Source organism: Rattus norvegicus, chromosome 6 (genome assembly GCF_036323735.1).
Source record: "Rattus norvegicus strain BN/NHsdMcwi chromosome 6, GRCr8, whole genome shotgun sequence".
NCBI classification, from domain to species: Eukaryota; Metazoa; Chordata; class Mammalia; order Rodentia; family Muridae; genus Rattus; species Rattus norvegicus.
The window spans coordinates 110,246,525-110,262,099 of record NC_086024.1 but is presented as its reverse complement, the minus strand read 5'-3'; the positions used below and the strand labels follow the sequence as shown (position 1 = coordinate 110,262,099).

The window sequence follows — 15,575 nt, the reverse complement described above, 5'->3', positions numbered from 1 at the left end:
AGCTTGGGCTTAGGTGAGCCAGGTTTGAATCTTGTTTCTGTTATTTATTGTTGCATGTTGTGTGGTCCTGGGCAAGCCAGTAGCTGTTCCCAGACTCAGTGTTCTTCTTTGTGTTTGTGGAAATCATGACTGTGTAGAGCATTGGTTCTCAACTTTCCTAATGCCGTGACCCTTTAATACAGTTCTTTATGTTGTGGTGCCCCCTCCTCTCCACATACACACTATAAAATTATTTTCATTGCTACTTTGTAAGTGTAATTTTGCTACTGTTACAAATCATAATGTATACATTTATACTTTCCAATGGTTTTGGGGATGGGGGGTTCGACCCACAGGTTGAGAAACACTGCCCTGTAGGTCTGGTACATGAGTCATTTGCCCAGCACAATTAACAGTGCCCGAGCTGTACTATGTGCCATAAATTCTGATACCTTCAAACAGAAAAATGAAGTAAAAATCTATCAGAGCTCAAGTGTTAATGGGAGAAGGGACTTTGAGAAGCTGTGCCATGAGGTCCCAACAGTTGTGTAAGTGTTGGGGGGGTTGAGGGGGAAATAGGCATGTGGTGGGCCAGGAGGATGGTGCTCAGAAAGGTAACAGATGCCAAGCTTTGGAGTAGATTATGGGGGCCGTGGGCCCAGGAGAACAGGGTGGGGATTTCCAAGGACCACTTGTACTCACTGAGGAGTGGGAGGGGTGCCGGGTGGTGAGGGAAGTGTGTCTGCTGAGGCTTTTGGCTGAGGCAAACAGTGAGAGGCTGAATGGGCGGCAGACTTCCAGAAATGCAGGCCGGGGAGACAGAGCAGTAATAATGACTTGGACACACAGGAGGAAAAAATAGCTCAGGGACAAGATGACGCCAAGGTTTCTGGCCTTGAGAAGCTCTTGGGGATGTGAGGTGAGCATTGGGGGATGGGGAGGAGGGCCCCTGAAGGCACTGGGCAGGTAGAATGGGGAGGTCTGGACTGACGAGATGGGTACCCATTCCAGCCAGGAAGAATCAGCACGGGCTGGGGCTTGCTTCATGGTGAAGGGAGGGAATGAGGCATACTGGGGACAGAAGTGGCATTCATCCCCAAGGACAGTAAGCATGAGAGTTCTGACCAGGAGTGGCCACCCAGAGCTCGAGTTTTTCTCTCTTCAAATGGGCTTATCGATGCCAGTCCTCCCGGTTGGTGCGGCACTCTGTCACTCATCCCAGAGCCACCATCCAGGTGTCTCTTGACTGCCCTGTTGACTGCCCACCAGATTCTAGCCCTGTTGCATGTTCTGGGAAAGACAGTGAACCATGTGTCAGCTCAGCCAGAGATACAGTAGCTAGGGAAGTTAGGCTGATGAGTAATTTTATAGATCGTTGAGGAGGACTCTTCGTTGTGGTTTTAGCATGAAGCTGGTCTGGGGAGATGGTTCAGTTAGTGAAGTGCTTGCCTGCAGTCATGAGGTTTGATCCCCAGAACACTTGTTAAAATAAAGAACAGAAAAACAAAGGAAAAGAAAGAAAAAAGAAAAGAAAAAACAGTCATGAAAGCAAATGCCTGTTAATCTCAGCACTGGGAAGACAAAGGCAGATAAATCTCTGGGGCTTCTTAGACAGCCTAGTGGAATCAGAAAACCCCAGGCCAATGAGAGAGAGAGAGAGAGATCTTGTTTCAAAGAACATGATGGACAGCCATTGAGGAATGACACTCAAGGGTGACCTCAGGCTACCACAAATATATGTACTCCCACATGAACATGAGCACGTACACACACACACACACACACATACACACACACACATACACACACACACACACACACACACACACACACACACACACACACGATGTCTGCTCAAGAGCCACAGGCTAGGACATCAGAACATTCTGAAGAGAGGTATAGGACACAGTTAAAGGATAGAGTTAGTCAGGGAGAGAACACACTGGTCACCTTAGTAGACAGGGCTGAGGTTTCCCTGAGCCTGAGGACACTTCTAGTGCAGGCCATCCTCTGTCAGAAGAGGGGATGTTATGACTGCTGTCATTCACCTGGTGCTTGGGCAATCGCTGGCTATTACAGATCCCCCTAGGTACCAAGGTACAGTAAGAAAGTTCTTGGCAGATCCCAACACGCATCTTTAGGAACTTAGCAGCTTTGCTAGAACAGAGTACGTGGTAGAGAAGTAGGATGCTGCCACCTTACTGCGTGACTGGCACGTCTCTTAGGGCAAGAGATGCAGGATTGTCAAAAAAGTTGGTCAAAGACGAATTTGTTATCACACACACACACACACACACACACACACACACACACACACACACACCGAAGAGCCCACACATGCCTATGATAGAGCTGACCAATTGCTTGGGCATCAGCTAAATAAGACTGTGTTACAGGGCTGGGGATTTAGCTCAGTGGTAGAGCGCTTACCTAGGAAGCGCAAGGCCCTGGGTTCGGTCCCCAGCTCCGAAAAAAAGAACCAAAAAAAAAAAAAAAAAAAAGACTGTGTTACTCCTTCTCTGACACTTCCTGTGGAACCATGACCCTGGAGAGCCACAGGGTGAAAGGAGAGTGTGAAGAACAGGTCCCATCCCATTTCCCAGGATAGGCCTACAGCTCTTGGGTGCAGATACAGCAGGGAGAGGAAGAGGATTAAACAGGATATGATTTTGATCGAATTGAATGAGCTTTCAACCTGAACGGGAGCAGGCTCTTTAGGTCTAAAGTTGATCTTAGTTAGAAAGGCTGTTGTTCTTGTATCTGGTAGAAATAGGAAAGCCAAAGACCGTGCCTGGTATGTAGTAAGTAGAAACAATGGCGCTAGAGAGAGGCTCGGTGGGGAAGAGCTGCTCTTCCAGAGCACCCTAATTCAGTTCCCAGCCACCTCAGGTGACTCACGACCACCTGTAAGTCCTGCTCCAGGGGATCCTGTACCACTGGCTTCCAGAGGTCCCTGCACTCATGTGCACGTACCCATATGTACACACCCACACGCCTACACATAACTGAAAGTAATTTTAAAAATATGTTTTTAAAAGAGTAGGGAAGATCTGAGAGGTGGCGAATATGCCTTTAATCGCAGCATTCAGGGGGCAGGAGAATCTCTGAGTTGAAGGCCAGCTTGGTTTACAGAGGGAACATCCAGGGCTCCACAGAGAAACTCTGCCTTGAAAGACCAAAACCAAAACCAAACCAAACCAAACCAAACAACAACCAAGACCAAACCAAACCAAAACAACAACGAAGAAGCCCCAAGAAATGATTCCTCTTTGTAAGTGGGTACTCTTGGGTATTTCCTCACAGGAATGGGAAGCTGAACAGCACACATGGCCACTCTCGGGGCTGACGTTTGCTCTGTGAGGTGACATGAAGAGGCGGCCCTGAAGATCTCTTGGAGGCGAATACTCCAGGTAGAGAGATGAGGCATCGCAGTGGAGCAAATGTTTGCCTAGCAGAGACGACGGCCAGTGAGGGTCCTGTGAGTGAGAGTAAGCTCGGATCGGACAGAGAACCAGCTGGGCGGGGAGGATTCCGCAGGCCAGTGTCAAGTATTGAGGCTTTCTTCTCCTATTAGGTATTGCTTAGGTTCCTGGGAGGGGGGAGGCTGGTACGGGAAGTTGGAATGGGTGTCTTTTACCGGTTCTTTCATCCTGTCTCCTTAGGAAGCAGTAAATTGTGAAAACTCTTCCAGGAAAGCCATATATGCCTAGGCTTTGGGGCAGGGAACAAAAGGAAGAAGGTAGATTTGACAGAAAATTCAGTTGTGAGACAACCGATATTCCTGTCTCCATCGGTACAAGAAGATGTGAGAACCCAGCCCAACAGGGATCAATCAAAGACTCATGCAGTCTCCTTGGGGCAAATCCTCCAAGTAATGAGTGGCTGTGATAGGAAGTCTAGCTAGAGTAGACTGTGGGCCAGAGGCCACTGGCCTGGGTTTTAATTCCGTCTTTAGCAATGCTCTCCTTCAGTCACCTTATTCAAGAGGCTCCATGTCTGCCTCTGTGGAAAGAGAACACCTCTTCCAGAGGGCAGCCACCATCACCATAGGATCAGGCCAAGGCTAGACGCCACAGGAAACAGATTAAGATCTAGGAGCTAAGCCCTCTGGCAGAGTGTCACTACAAGACACGGTTGCCAAGGATGAGGCCAGCTCCACTAGGGGGCGCGCGCCCCAAGTTGACCTTCCCCATAGGCAATCGACTCCTGGGTGCTGCCCCAGGGACACCTGCATTCTCGCCTAGCATCCCCAGTGGTCAGAGGAGGAAGCGTCGAGACCAGGCGCGCATGCCTCAGGCTCGGTCCCCATTACTTTGGTCTGGGTACCTTCCCCAGCTTCCTTCAGGTCTGAGAAGCAGCCTTGTTCATCTTAGTCCGTGAGGTCAGGAGCAGAAAATGCATCCAGGACAGGTGGACAACTTGAGCTTGCTCAGGACAGGAGAAAGGAGGCTCAGGTGCGCTTGTCCAGGCAGACGCCATCTGTCTTTCCAGTCTCCGGGTCTGCTCTGCGTCGCCCGCAGCTCCTCACGGGTTAATCCCCTCGCCGCCCGCTCGCTTCTCGGTGCCAAAGAGGGTGTTGCTGGAATTCTTGTCTCCCGTAATAAGGGGGCCGAGCTGTCCCTCCAAGGAGGGGGGGCATGGCGTGGATAAAAGAGACGAAAAAGCAGGGGGCGGTTTCCAAAAATAAAACCCTCCGGTTCCCCTTCAGACGGCGGCAGTGCGGACGCGAAGGTGCGGCAGACTCGGGCTCGGTGCGCAGCCCGGGCAGCTCACGCCATACAGTCCTTGCCTGGGAACCCCCGGACCCCAAGACGTCTGTTTCAGAGGTCCCCTAGACGGGAAGGGGCACGCCGCCAGGCGGGACTGTGGAGCGAACGATGGAGAGCACCTCCCTGCGAGGTCTCCGGTGCCCACAGCTCTGCAGCCACTCTGGCGCCATGAGGGCGCCGACCACCGTCCGCTGCTCCGGACGCATCCAAAGGGCGCGTTGGAGGGGCTTCCTGCCACTTGTCCTGGCTCTCTTGATGGGGACAAGTCATGCCCAAAGGGATTCCGTGGGGAGATACGAACCAGCTAGCCGGGATGCCAATCGGTTGTGGCGCCCCGTGGGCAACCACCCCGCAGCGGCTGCAGCCAAGGTGTACAGTCTGTTCCGAGAGCCCGACGCGCCGGTCCCCGGCTTGTCGCCCTCTGAGTGGAATCAGCCGGGCCAGGGGATCCCTGGGAGGCTCGCAGAGGCCGAGGCCAGGAGACCGTCCCGAGCCCAGCAGCTGCGTCGAGTCCAGTCACCTGTCCAGACTCGGAGAAGCAATCCCCGAGGCCAGCAGCCACCAGCAGCCCGGACCGCACATTCCGTCGTGCGCCTGGCGACCCCTCAGCGACCCGCGGCTGCACGCCGAGGGCGGCTCACCGGGTGAGCACTGGAGAGAGAATTGGGGCGGGGGATGCGGGGATACTGGACGGTCATGCCTTTAGTGGAGCGGGACAGAGGAGAGTCCTGTTCCTTTGTCCTCAGTAATGTAGAGAAACCATCCCGAGGTTCCGAAGCCGGGGCTCGGGACCAGCTTTCAGAAAGTTATTTTTGGGGAGAATAAATCTACTATCCTTTCCCTTGGACACCAGTTCACCGGGAACCCCGACGTTAGGCTCTTGTGCGTTTCTAACGCGTTCTGTGCTGGGCTAACGAGCTCTCGTAGTTGCTGGGTGGGCGCTCTGGGGCTCTTGAGGCCCAGGGAAGGTTAAACTGGCTCGGGGCGCCAGTAGGTGGAGGATCGGGGCGGGGGAGTGGGGACACCAGGGCGCGAAGACAGAAGCATCTCCAGGAAGGGGCTGACAGCGAAGCAGGCGCGCCAAGACAAGTGTATGGTCCGGGCTCAGGTCTGCTGGGACACGCAGAGGGCTTAGGCATGGGTTTAGGAGCTCTGTGGAGGGGAGGCTGCGCTGTGCGAGGGACTGGGTCTGTGTGTGCCAGTAAGACTATATGTCAGCGTTGTTTGCGCATTTTGAAAGGCCACGCCTCACTCCAACTCTTCCTTATTATTTTGCACCACTCACTGTGAGCCCCGGACTCTATTACTACAGGAGGCCCCCTTCCAGCCCCAACAACGCTCTGCCCAGAATTTAATGACTGCTAGGTTAGGGACCTCTCCCCAGTATCCAGGTGTCTCTGGAGTGAGAGCACAGAAGCCTGGCAATACCGGACTGGGCAGGGCGCCATTGGTTAGTCTAGGAGGGGCTTTGGTAGCCCTCGGCCGGATCCTGGTTTACCTGTCCACTGTAGTCCCAGGTAACAGTCCCGATGCGTGTACACCGAGTTCCACTACAGAGGATCTTCCGCCTCCTGCTCTGCGCAATGCTCTTCTCTTGCCTGCAGCGGTCTTCTCCTGTATTTTAGCAGAATTCACCGTGCCTCATCCTTTCCCCGCCCTCACCCTGCCTTATGCTTTTCTTTCAGCATTTATCCCCCTCACATATTTCTATTTCTGCGTATGGGCTCAGACTTATACAAGTTCTACTTAAGCAGGGTTTTGTTTGCTTCTGTGTTCCCAGCAGATCAGTGCCTGCACGTAGCTGGCCCTCTCTGAGTCTAAATGGACTCCCTGTTAACCTTCCGAGGCCTAACCTAAAGTCTTCAGGGCACAGAGCTGCCTGCTGCCAAGTGCCTCCTGCAGAGGGCCATTTGAGGAGAGTTCACCTGCCCTGTTTCCGCTCTCCCCTCTATCCTGACTTGTGTAGGCAGCTCCGTGATTACTTGTGCTGAACATGGGAGAGAGAGCAGAGACCCACAGAATACAAATCCTGCTGGAGGGGAAGTCAGTTTCTTAAAATCAAGTTGGAGGCATGAATGATGGTGAACGTGTTTCTAAAAGCAGGGGACATGTTCTGATAAGTGCAATGGAGCAGTACAACGTAGTGGAGAGGCTCAGGGAAGAGACAGTGTGACCGGGACCCTTGAGCATAGATGAGGAAGGAGATGGCCAAAGTAGCACCTGGAGATGAGGCTGTCGTGCAGGCTTAACATTGACTCAGAACTAGGGCTTTTCACTGTTAGTGTTTGCCCAGGGGGAAGAATGAAGCCTTGGTATAGGGGAGCCAGGGGGCTGAGGCTGAGATGAAGTTTGGCTGTTATGGGGAGGGGGTGGTTATGCTGCAGGCTTTTGTGCGCATGAGCGCCTGCGCATATGTGCGTGCATGTGTGTGTTGGATGGTGCTGCTGTTAGAAGTCATAAAGGGAGGCAAAGCAGACTGTCACCAGGGCAAAGCTGGCAGCTATGACCAGGTGTGTAAATTGTGGGCACCTGCTGTATACACAGGTACACACCTGTGCTGGAGCCGGCGCCTCAGTTTTGTCTCCTGCAGCCTTAGTAGATAGATGTTGAGTTCTTCTGACATCCCTTTCATCTCTTGGGAAGGGGCCCGAGTGACAAAATTATTCCTTAACTTCAATCCAAGTCCATTCTGGCCTCTGGGCGCAGGTCAGAGCTAGCGACCAAGTGCCATCTGCTGGTAGAATATAGAACTACACTACTGCTAATTGAGGTTTTCTTGTTTGTTGGTTGTTTTTTGGTTTTTATCTATTTTTTAATTTTTAATTTTTTTTGGCGGAACTCCTTTAATAGGCATTATTCTGAAAACCCTGGTGATAGAGCAGTGGATAAAATAGACAAACTGCCAGGTGGCAGTGGTGCACGCCTTTAATATCAGCTTCTGAAGGCATAGGCAGGCAGATCTCTGAGTTTCAGAGTAGCCTGCTCTACAGAGCAAGTTCTAGGTTACCCAGGGCTACACAGAGAAACCCTGTCCGGAAAAACAGCAGCAACAACAACAACATCGAAAGAAAGAAACAAACAAAACCAAAAACCCTTTCCTTATGGAACTGTAAACGTACTGGAGGTTAAATGTGTGTGTGTGTGTGTGTGTGTGTGTGTGTGTGTGCGCGCGCGCGCGCGCACGTGCGCGCGCACACATGCTCCAGGCATTGTCCTAATGTCTGAGGCGCAGTAGTGAGCAGTGCACCTATGTACTGCAGTCTACAGGGGACTTGTTGTTTCCCAGTGCTCAGTGTTTCTTGACCGTCTTAATATTTTGCTCTTACTCTCTCTCCCAAGTGGGTTCCAGGGATTGAACTCAGGGTGCAAGGTGTGGCTAGTGCTTTTATCCAGCGAGCCACCTTTTCTTCTTCATCAACACATTATTACAGTAACAGAAGTCCATGCTGTGTCTTTTGAAGTGAATTGTGACATTCTACATGAATACTAAAAGGCACTGGAGATAGCGGAGCTCACAAGTTAGCTTACTTTCATGTTTTTTCTTCTCCCATACATTATATCCCAAACACAGTTTCCCCTCCCTCTTCCTCTGCCAGTCCTGCCAACCCCAGATCTTCCTCCTTTTCCTTCATAATAGGGCAAGCCTCCCAGGTATATCAACCCAACATGGCATATCAAAGTTGCAGTAAGACTAGAGTTGAGGTTTCTTTTATAAATTTGCCTCCCTTTCCCCTAGTTAACCATTACTTTGGATTTAAATATTTCTAACGTGTATTTTATGCTATTGCAACAGATACAAGTATCCATAAAGTATACAATGCTGGCTTACATACCTTAAACTTAGACAAAGGGTGGCATATTGTATTCCCCTACAATGTTTTTCCTTCCTTATTAGGAATTCGAGATTTAACTATGATAATATACAGTGTGGGTTTTTCATTTTAACTGGCATATATCATTCCTGTGTCTAAATATCCCACTGTTTATTTACCCATCCTCCTGTTTCTGGATGCTTAGATGAATTACATTTTTGTATCGTTACGAACAAAGCCTGACTCATTTTTCTGCATAAATAAATCCATAATTGAAAGGAAACTTTGCATCATTACTGGAGGTTAAAAGTAGTACCAGAAGAGAAAGGAAATGTAAGAAATTTTGAAATAGAAAAAAATGTCAGTTCGGGCCAGGCGCCACCTTGGAAGTTGAACCTCGTGCCCTGTGGAGAAACCAACTGGGTGTGTCTGGCGGCAGGACCCAGCATGAGGACTTAGCCTCAGATGGAGACCTGCTCTCCAGCCTGTGTAGGTTAGGAAAACTGTGAAATGGGGAACACTTCCTTGCCGTGTGAGTCAGTACAGCTGAGTTTCCTAGTCATGCAGACCTAACGTCCCCTTTCCTACACTCGGCAATGCTCAGCTCACTTCCAAGGGAGCAATAGAAGGAGCATTTAATATATACTGTGCTTTATGGCACTGTGTTAGCCTACGGAGGCAAAGAGAAAAAGGAAAGAACATTCAAGATACCCAAGACCGAGGTAGACCCCAGTGGAGTGAGCCACCACTACTAAACGATGTGTGAGTGTGCCGATGAGTGGGGGGAGGGGCAGGCACTCCTCAGAGGAGCTTTCCACAAAGGAGATCATGCCTGATATGCATAAAGTCTAGGATTATGCAGATTTCATCTAGCAAACATGAGGCGCATGCCGTCACTTCCTATGCTGCTCTCCTAGCTGGGCCTGCAATATTCTCAGAGATGTCCTTTGAGTATCTGCGTCTCTTGTAAGTACCCCTCCAGCCCCATCCTGCCACATCTGCTGGCAGCCTTTGGTTTTGGCCTGTCTCTGCTCTGACCCTGACATCCCTGAGGACTCCTCTAGAGGCAGGCAGAGCAGGCCTGGCTGCTGACCGTCTTGGCTGCAAAGCCATCCCGAGAGCATTTGGGTTGATGGGTGGCTTGGTGGTGGTGGGGACCCTTTGGGCAGGACTTAAGGTATGAATTCGCACCCCAGTAGGCTCCTGGGTCTAAGCTAAGTTTCCACAGGCACTACTTCTCCGAAAACTCCCAGGTTGTGCAGCCTGCTTTCTCTCAAAGACTTTTTTCAGCCCACAAAGAGGCCTGGTCACTAACACAATGGGTGGTGACTTTCAAATCTGGACTGCTATTCCCTTCTTCCCCGGGTGTATGCTGGAAAGGTCTGGGTCTGGCAGGAAGGGAGCTCTCTCCCTGGAGCCCAATGCTTGGGCCTTGACTGGGAGGAGAACATTAGGAAATCAGGATGGTGTTGGAGGTGGCCAGCAAGACAGAGCTCTTGGCCAGAGGGACATTCTGAAAGCTCACTAGGAGGCCATGCCCCCATAAGGTTGGGACCAAGAGCCAGGAATGGGCCTCAGCCTTTTCTGGCTTTAGGAATTTATTTTGAATTCTTCTTGTGACTCCCACAACCGCACAAGCTTTGGGGTCCACTCAAATGTCAAACAACTCCTAAGCGGCACCAGATGCTCGTCATCTTGGCCCCAAGGATCCCAAGAATGGCTACCCACTCCAGCCTCTGCCCCCTCCCACTTACCCCCCGTTTCGTTTCTGTTCCTTATGACTGGGCCCAGAGCCAGCCATGCCTGTCCTGACCCCACAGGTCTGACCCGGGAAGTCTCCAGTGAATTCCTTCTTGGGAGTTTCCTTTGTCTGGTCGTTGGGGGTCTACAAGTGGAGGGCTTGAGCTGGAAAACCTTCCAGTGTTGCTGGCTCTCAACAGATATCTGAGGACAACATCTGGGCAAATGGAGCGAGTGTCCACCAAGACCAAAAGCTAAGGTCTCATGAAGGTGTCAGGGCCAGGTGCATCCACCCACAGACCACATTCCATTGGCCTTCCCAAGTGAAAAGGGTGCTTGCCAGGCAGAGGTGGCTCGGTTATGTCCCCTCTTCCTATCAGCTGTCACCATGGGAGCCTTTCTTGAACAGTGACCCGAGAGCCCTGTTTCTTTAGTCTCCCACTTAGCCCTCAGTCTGACTACATAAAGGCCTCCTCCTGGTCTGAATTCATGGGAAGGTGACACACGCATATAGCCCTAAGACTATATTTATTGTAACGTCTCAGCATCTGCAGGCAAGGAGCATGCTGTGTGAGTTTTGGTGAGAAACATTGTAGACTTGGGGTCTGGCTTAGAGTTCGGCCAACTACGCGTTTTTTTGTTTTGTTTTTGGTGTTCTGGATAGAACCCAGGGCCTCCAACATGCACCTCTCTCTCTCTCTCTCTCTCTCTCTCTCTCTCTCTCTCTCTCTCTCTCTCTCACTGGGGTACCCACTAGCCTGCCAACCTACATTATTTTTGGAATCAGGCTCTGGTACTCGATGGTTATGTGGCTTTGGCAAATGACTGAACTTCTATGAACTTGCTTATTACCACCTTGTCCCTGTTACTTTCTCTCTCTCTCTCTCTCTCTCTCTCTCTCTCTCTCTCTCTCTCTCTCTCTGTGTGTGTGTGTGTGTGTGTGTGTGTGTGTCTGTCTGTCTGTCTGTGTGTCTGCATGTCTATATGGGTGTTGTGTCTCTGTGTGTGTGTGTCTGTCTGGGTCTGTCTGTGTGACTGCATGTCTATTGGGTGTTGTGCCTCTCTCTCTCTCTCTCTCTCTCTCTCTCTCTCTCTCTCTCTCTCTCTCTCTGTGTGTGTGTGTGTGTGTGTGTGTGTGTGTGTGTGTTTTATTGTTTGAGATGAGGCCATACATAGCGTAGGCTGGCCTAGAACCCCCATCAGTATACCACCATGCTCTGCTCGGTATTGACTCTGTCTTGGCCTACTAGACACCTTTTCTCACCGCAGTCACTCAGTGAGGCAGGCATTATCGCCATTGTGCGGAAGGAGAGAGAGGTTTCCCAGAGGTATACAGGGGATGTTAGGGAAAAGACTCAGCTTTGGTCTTCTCCACACCATAGTCTTCATTCCTGGAGCAGATGGCCTCCCGTGGAGTGGGGACAGTCTTCCCAGCCTCCAAGTGTTTCCCCAAGCCCTGCCCAAAGAGGACTGTATGAGTAGTGCCAGCTTCAAGCATCCTTGTGTTAACTTTGCCCTGGTGACCCCACAGGAGAAATGTCTGCGGGGGACAGTGCTGCCCTGGATGGACGACATCGAACAGCACCAACCACTGTATCAAACGTGAGTGCCTTCTGTCCCATCCACCCCTCTGGTTCCTGACATAGACCTGGATTGGGACTATGGAAGTCTCCAGAGTAGAGGAGAAGGGAGATTTAAAGACGTCATTAAAAGGAAACTATTTCTCTAAGCAGACTCCTGCTCATCTTTTAAACTTCCTGCAGTTCCTTTTTCTGGCCCACTGTGCTGGTGCCCATGTTTTGGTCTGCATAATATGCCTCTGGAGACAGTATTCTTATTGTGGGCCATGGGAATCCACCTCTGCCCCCAGCCCCTGGCCCGTGGTCCTGGCACATCACACAGGCATAGTTCTGGGATGATCTCGTAAGGCTTTGAGACTGTGCCTGCAAGAGTCTTCTCTCAGATACTCTGAAGCCTGCCAACCTGTGTTAAATGTGGGGAAAGAAAGACTTCCTCTTAACTATGTCAAGACCAAGAATGGAGGCAGGAAGAGTCATGGGTTCGAGGCTGATCCCTTACCCAAGGGTGGGAGAGCTATGACCCATGCCACCATTAATGTCAGAGGCAATACCTATCTAGTACCCACTTTACACAGACTGTGCTGAACCTTCCCACTTGGTGGATGAGGAAACTGAGTCAAGTGACAGCAGAAGTCAGACAGCCTGACTCAAGGATGCTTCTTATACTTGCTACCAGGTGTCTGATCCTGTCTTGAGTGTCACACCGCTTTGGAGCACTGGGGATAGCAGTGTGCTTCTTGGGGATGCTGCTAAGAGTTGGGTGTTATGCTTGACCAAGCCCTTGCCTGGCATCACAAGTGTAATCACAATCAAGCTTCTCCACATGGATTTACTTATCCTCCACCTTTGAGGAAGCTAAGGCTTTGGTTGGGAGACACGACCAAGGATGGCATGCTTCACATGCTGGAGCGTGACCCTGGCCTGTTACTTCTCAACAATAGTTGAGGACAGCATTTCCTACAGGCAAGAGCATGGGCTTCACAGGCAACTCCTGGGATCTTTCTCCTGTGCATGCCAGACCTCCTCTTGGGTCTACATCCGCTCCCTGGGACCTCTGCCTCATTGCCCACTCTACCCCGCCCCCATAGCTGCCATTACCTCTACCAGGCCCACGCCTGACTGTAAGACCTTGGTCTTGTCATTTCTTCCATCAAGGATACACACAGGTCCTTACATGTGAGAGCTTCACAGCTAAAAAACGTACCGGGTGTGTGACATGTGTGGTGTTCCCAACATGCTGGATGCCCTTCTCCCCTCCCCATGGCCTCTTGAGATGGAGATGTAATTGGGTTGTAATAGGAATGGGATAAACATGAGCCCTGGAAATCTGCTTTGGGTCTCATGGTCCCGACCCCTCTGCTATCTGTACCTCTAAGAACCTCCAGACAAAAATCCCAGCAGCTTTCTCACATACATATCCTTTTCAGGCTGCTTGGATGAGTGGGGCCATCAGAGTTCAGATCCTCTGTGGCTAGAGGTCAAGCTGAGAAGGAACCTATGTCCTCATTTCTTCTTTTCTTTCCTTTTCTTTTTTCTTTGAGACAAGATCTTACCTTGTAGCCTTAGCTAGCTTCAAACTCATGGACTTCCTGCCTTAGCTTCCCGGGTATAATGATTAAAGATCATAGCATAGCTACAACTAAGCTGGCCTCCTCCTCCTCCTCTTCTCCTCCTCTTCCTCCTCTTCCTCTTCCTCTTCCTCCTCTTCCTCTTCCTCTTCTTCCTCTTCCTCTTCCTCTTCCTCCTCTTCCTCCTCTTCCTCCTCTTCCTCCTCCTCCTCCTCTTCCTCCTCTTCCTCTTCCTCTTCCTCCTCTTCCTCTTCCTCCTCTTCCTCTTCCTCTTCTTCCTCTTCCTCTTCCTCTTCCTCCTCTTCCTCCTCTTCCTCCTCTTCCTCTTCCTCTTCCTCCTCTTCCTCTTCCTCCTCCTCTTCCTCCTCTTCCTCCTCTTCCTCTTCCTTCACTTCCTCCTCCTCTTCCTCCTCCTCTTCCTCCTCCTCTTCCTCCTCCTCTTCCTCCTCTTCCTCTTCCTCTTCCTCCTCTTCCTCTTCCTCCTCTTCCTCTTCCTCCTCTTCCTCTTCCTTCACTTCCTCCTCCTCTTCCTCCTCCTTTCCCTCCTCCTCTTTCTCCTCCTCTTCCTCTTCCACCTTGTCCTCTTCCTCCTCCTCTTCCTCTTCCTCCTCTTCCTCTTCCTCCTCTTCCTCTTCCTCCTCCTCCCCCTCCTCTTCTTTTTCCTCCTTATGGTAATTATTATGATTATTGTTATTATTATTATTATTAATGCACTGGGTCTTACACATAAGGCTATGTTAGACAGATGCTCTATAATGGAACCCCACCCCCAGCCTTCATTCATATTTTCAAAGGTGATAAAATGACCTTCGGAGAGGTGGTGACTTGCTCAGGGTCCCTCACCTCCTTAGAGGACAGTCTGAGACCAAATCAGCTTCAAGCTACTCCCTTGAGCAGGGAAGTGGGAGCAAGGCAGAGACTAAGGGCTAGGGCACGGTCCTGCCATTTTTAAAAGCACCACAGATGGCTGTGATTGTGGCCGAACATCCCAAAGAAGAGTTCAGGGTCCACTACCAGGAAGGACACAGAGATGGGTGTCCCCACAAACCTTCAGGAAATGCTACTGTAGAGAAGGTTCTGGTACGTAGATCTGAAGCAGGACTGGGCTATGGGTTCCCACAAGTTCCCTGGGGTGACTGATGCCGCATGGCCAAGGACCACACTTTGAGACACAGCACCCTGAGGACTCTGGAGGTGTTTGAAGTTCGAGGTTAGGGAAGAAGATTGGTATGTTCCAGGCAGCTCAGCCTAGGCAGGGAGCCTTTGGCTGGTAGAGTGTTGCTGAGGCTAACTGGAACAGGGCAGCCTCACAGGGGGTAGGCTTGAAACCCTCATGCCTGAGGGGTTCTGGGCCTGGCCACACTCAGCCCTCCAGGCCTGTAGGCTGCTCCTAACCCACTCGTGATTTGCCAGTATTCTTCTTGGTGGATCTGTAGCTTCAGCCCTGGAAACTTGAGATCGTTGAGTGCAGATTGTCTCTGATGGAGCACGCCTGTGCCCTCATATCTCAGAGGGTGCTGCTGCGGAATGTGCAGGTAGCCACGCCCCCATCCTTTCTCTGCCCAGCCTGCACTGTTCCCTAAAACCTGTCCCCTTACCCTTGGACCAGGCTGTAGGCCAGCAGCTCTTTGGAGAACTGGCGTTCGATGCTTGGAGTGGGCTGCCCACTAAAGAGTTGTCTGGTGATTATTGGTCCCTGTGCTGTTTGCTTGTTGCTATTTTGCAGCCAGTGAGCTTAATGAGAACCACGTGAGCACCGGGGTGTTGGCCCTGGATAGCTGGGCCCAGGGTTGTGTAGAATGTGGTGCTCTTGGCTCCATACCCTGACAGCTGGCTCTCTGCTCCCCCCGATGGATTGTCATTGCCCTCTCCCCTCTACACAGATGTCTTCAGGGTTTGAAGGAGATGCCATGCCAGAGAATTCGGGACTCTGTCCTAGCAATTTCATACACATGGCGTGCCTTCCAGGAAGGCGGGGGATGAGAGCAGACAGAGTGTATGACACACTCCCATTTCAGTCTTGGTCCCCCAAACACACAGAGACTTAGTCCATTTTCTGGCTCCGTACATAAAAGGACTAAATACATTGCCTGTATGCGGAAATGTTGGTCCTCACTCTGTTGCTCC

The 15,575-nt window shown here is 51.1% G+C and overlaps 1 protein-coding gene across 6 annotated transcripts in view; it reads left to right on the top strand.

Moving 5' to 3' along the window:
• The first annotated feature begins 513 nt into the window (after positions 1-513).
• The window catches only part of Ltbp2 (latent transforming growth factor beta binding protein 2), a 100,558-nt gene continuing 85,496 nt past the window's right edge, over positions 514-15,575 (top strand). The window contains exons 1-4 of one of the 6 annotated variants that reach the window (XM_006240350.5): positions 514-898; positions 3,283-3,389; positions 4,688-5,392; positions 11,832-11,902. In XM_006240350.5, the coding sequence (XP_006240412.1) occupies positions 4,857-5,392; positions 11,832-11,902 (607 nt within the window). In that variant the 5' untranslated portion in view covers positions 514-898; positions 3,283-3,389; positions 4,688-4,856. 6 annotated transcript variants of the gene reach the window in all.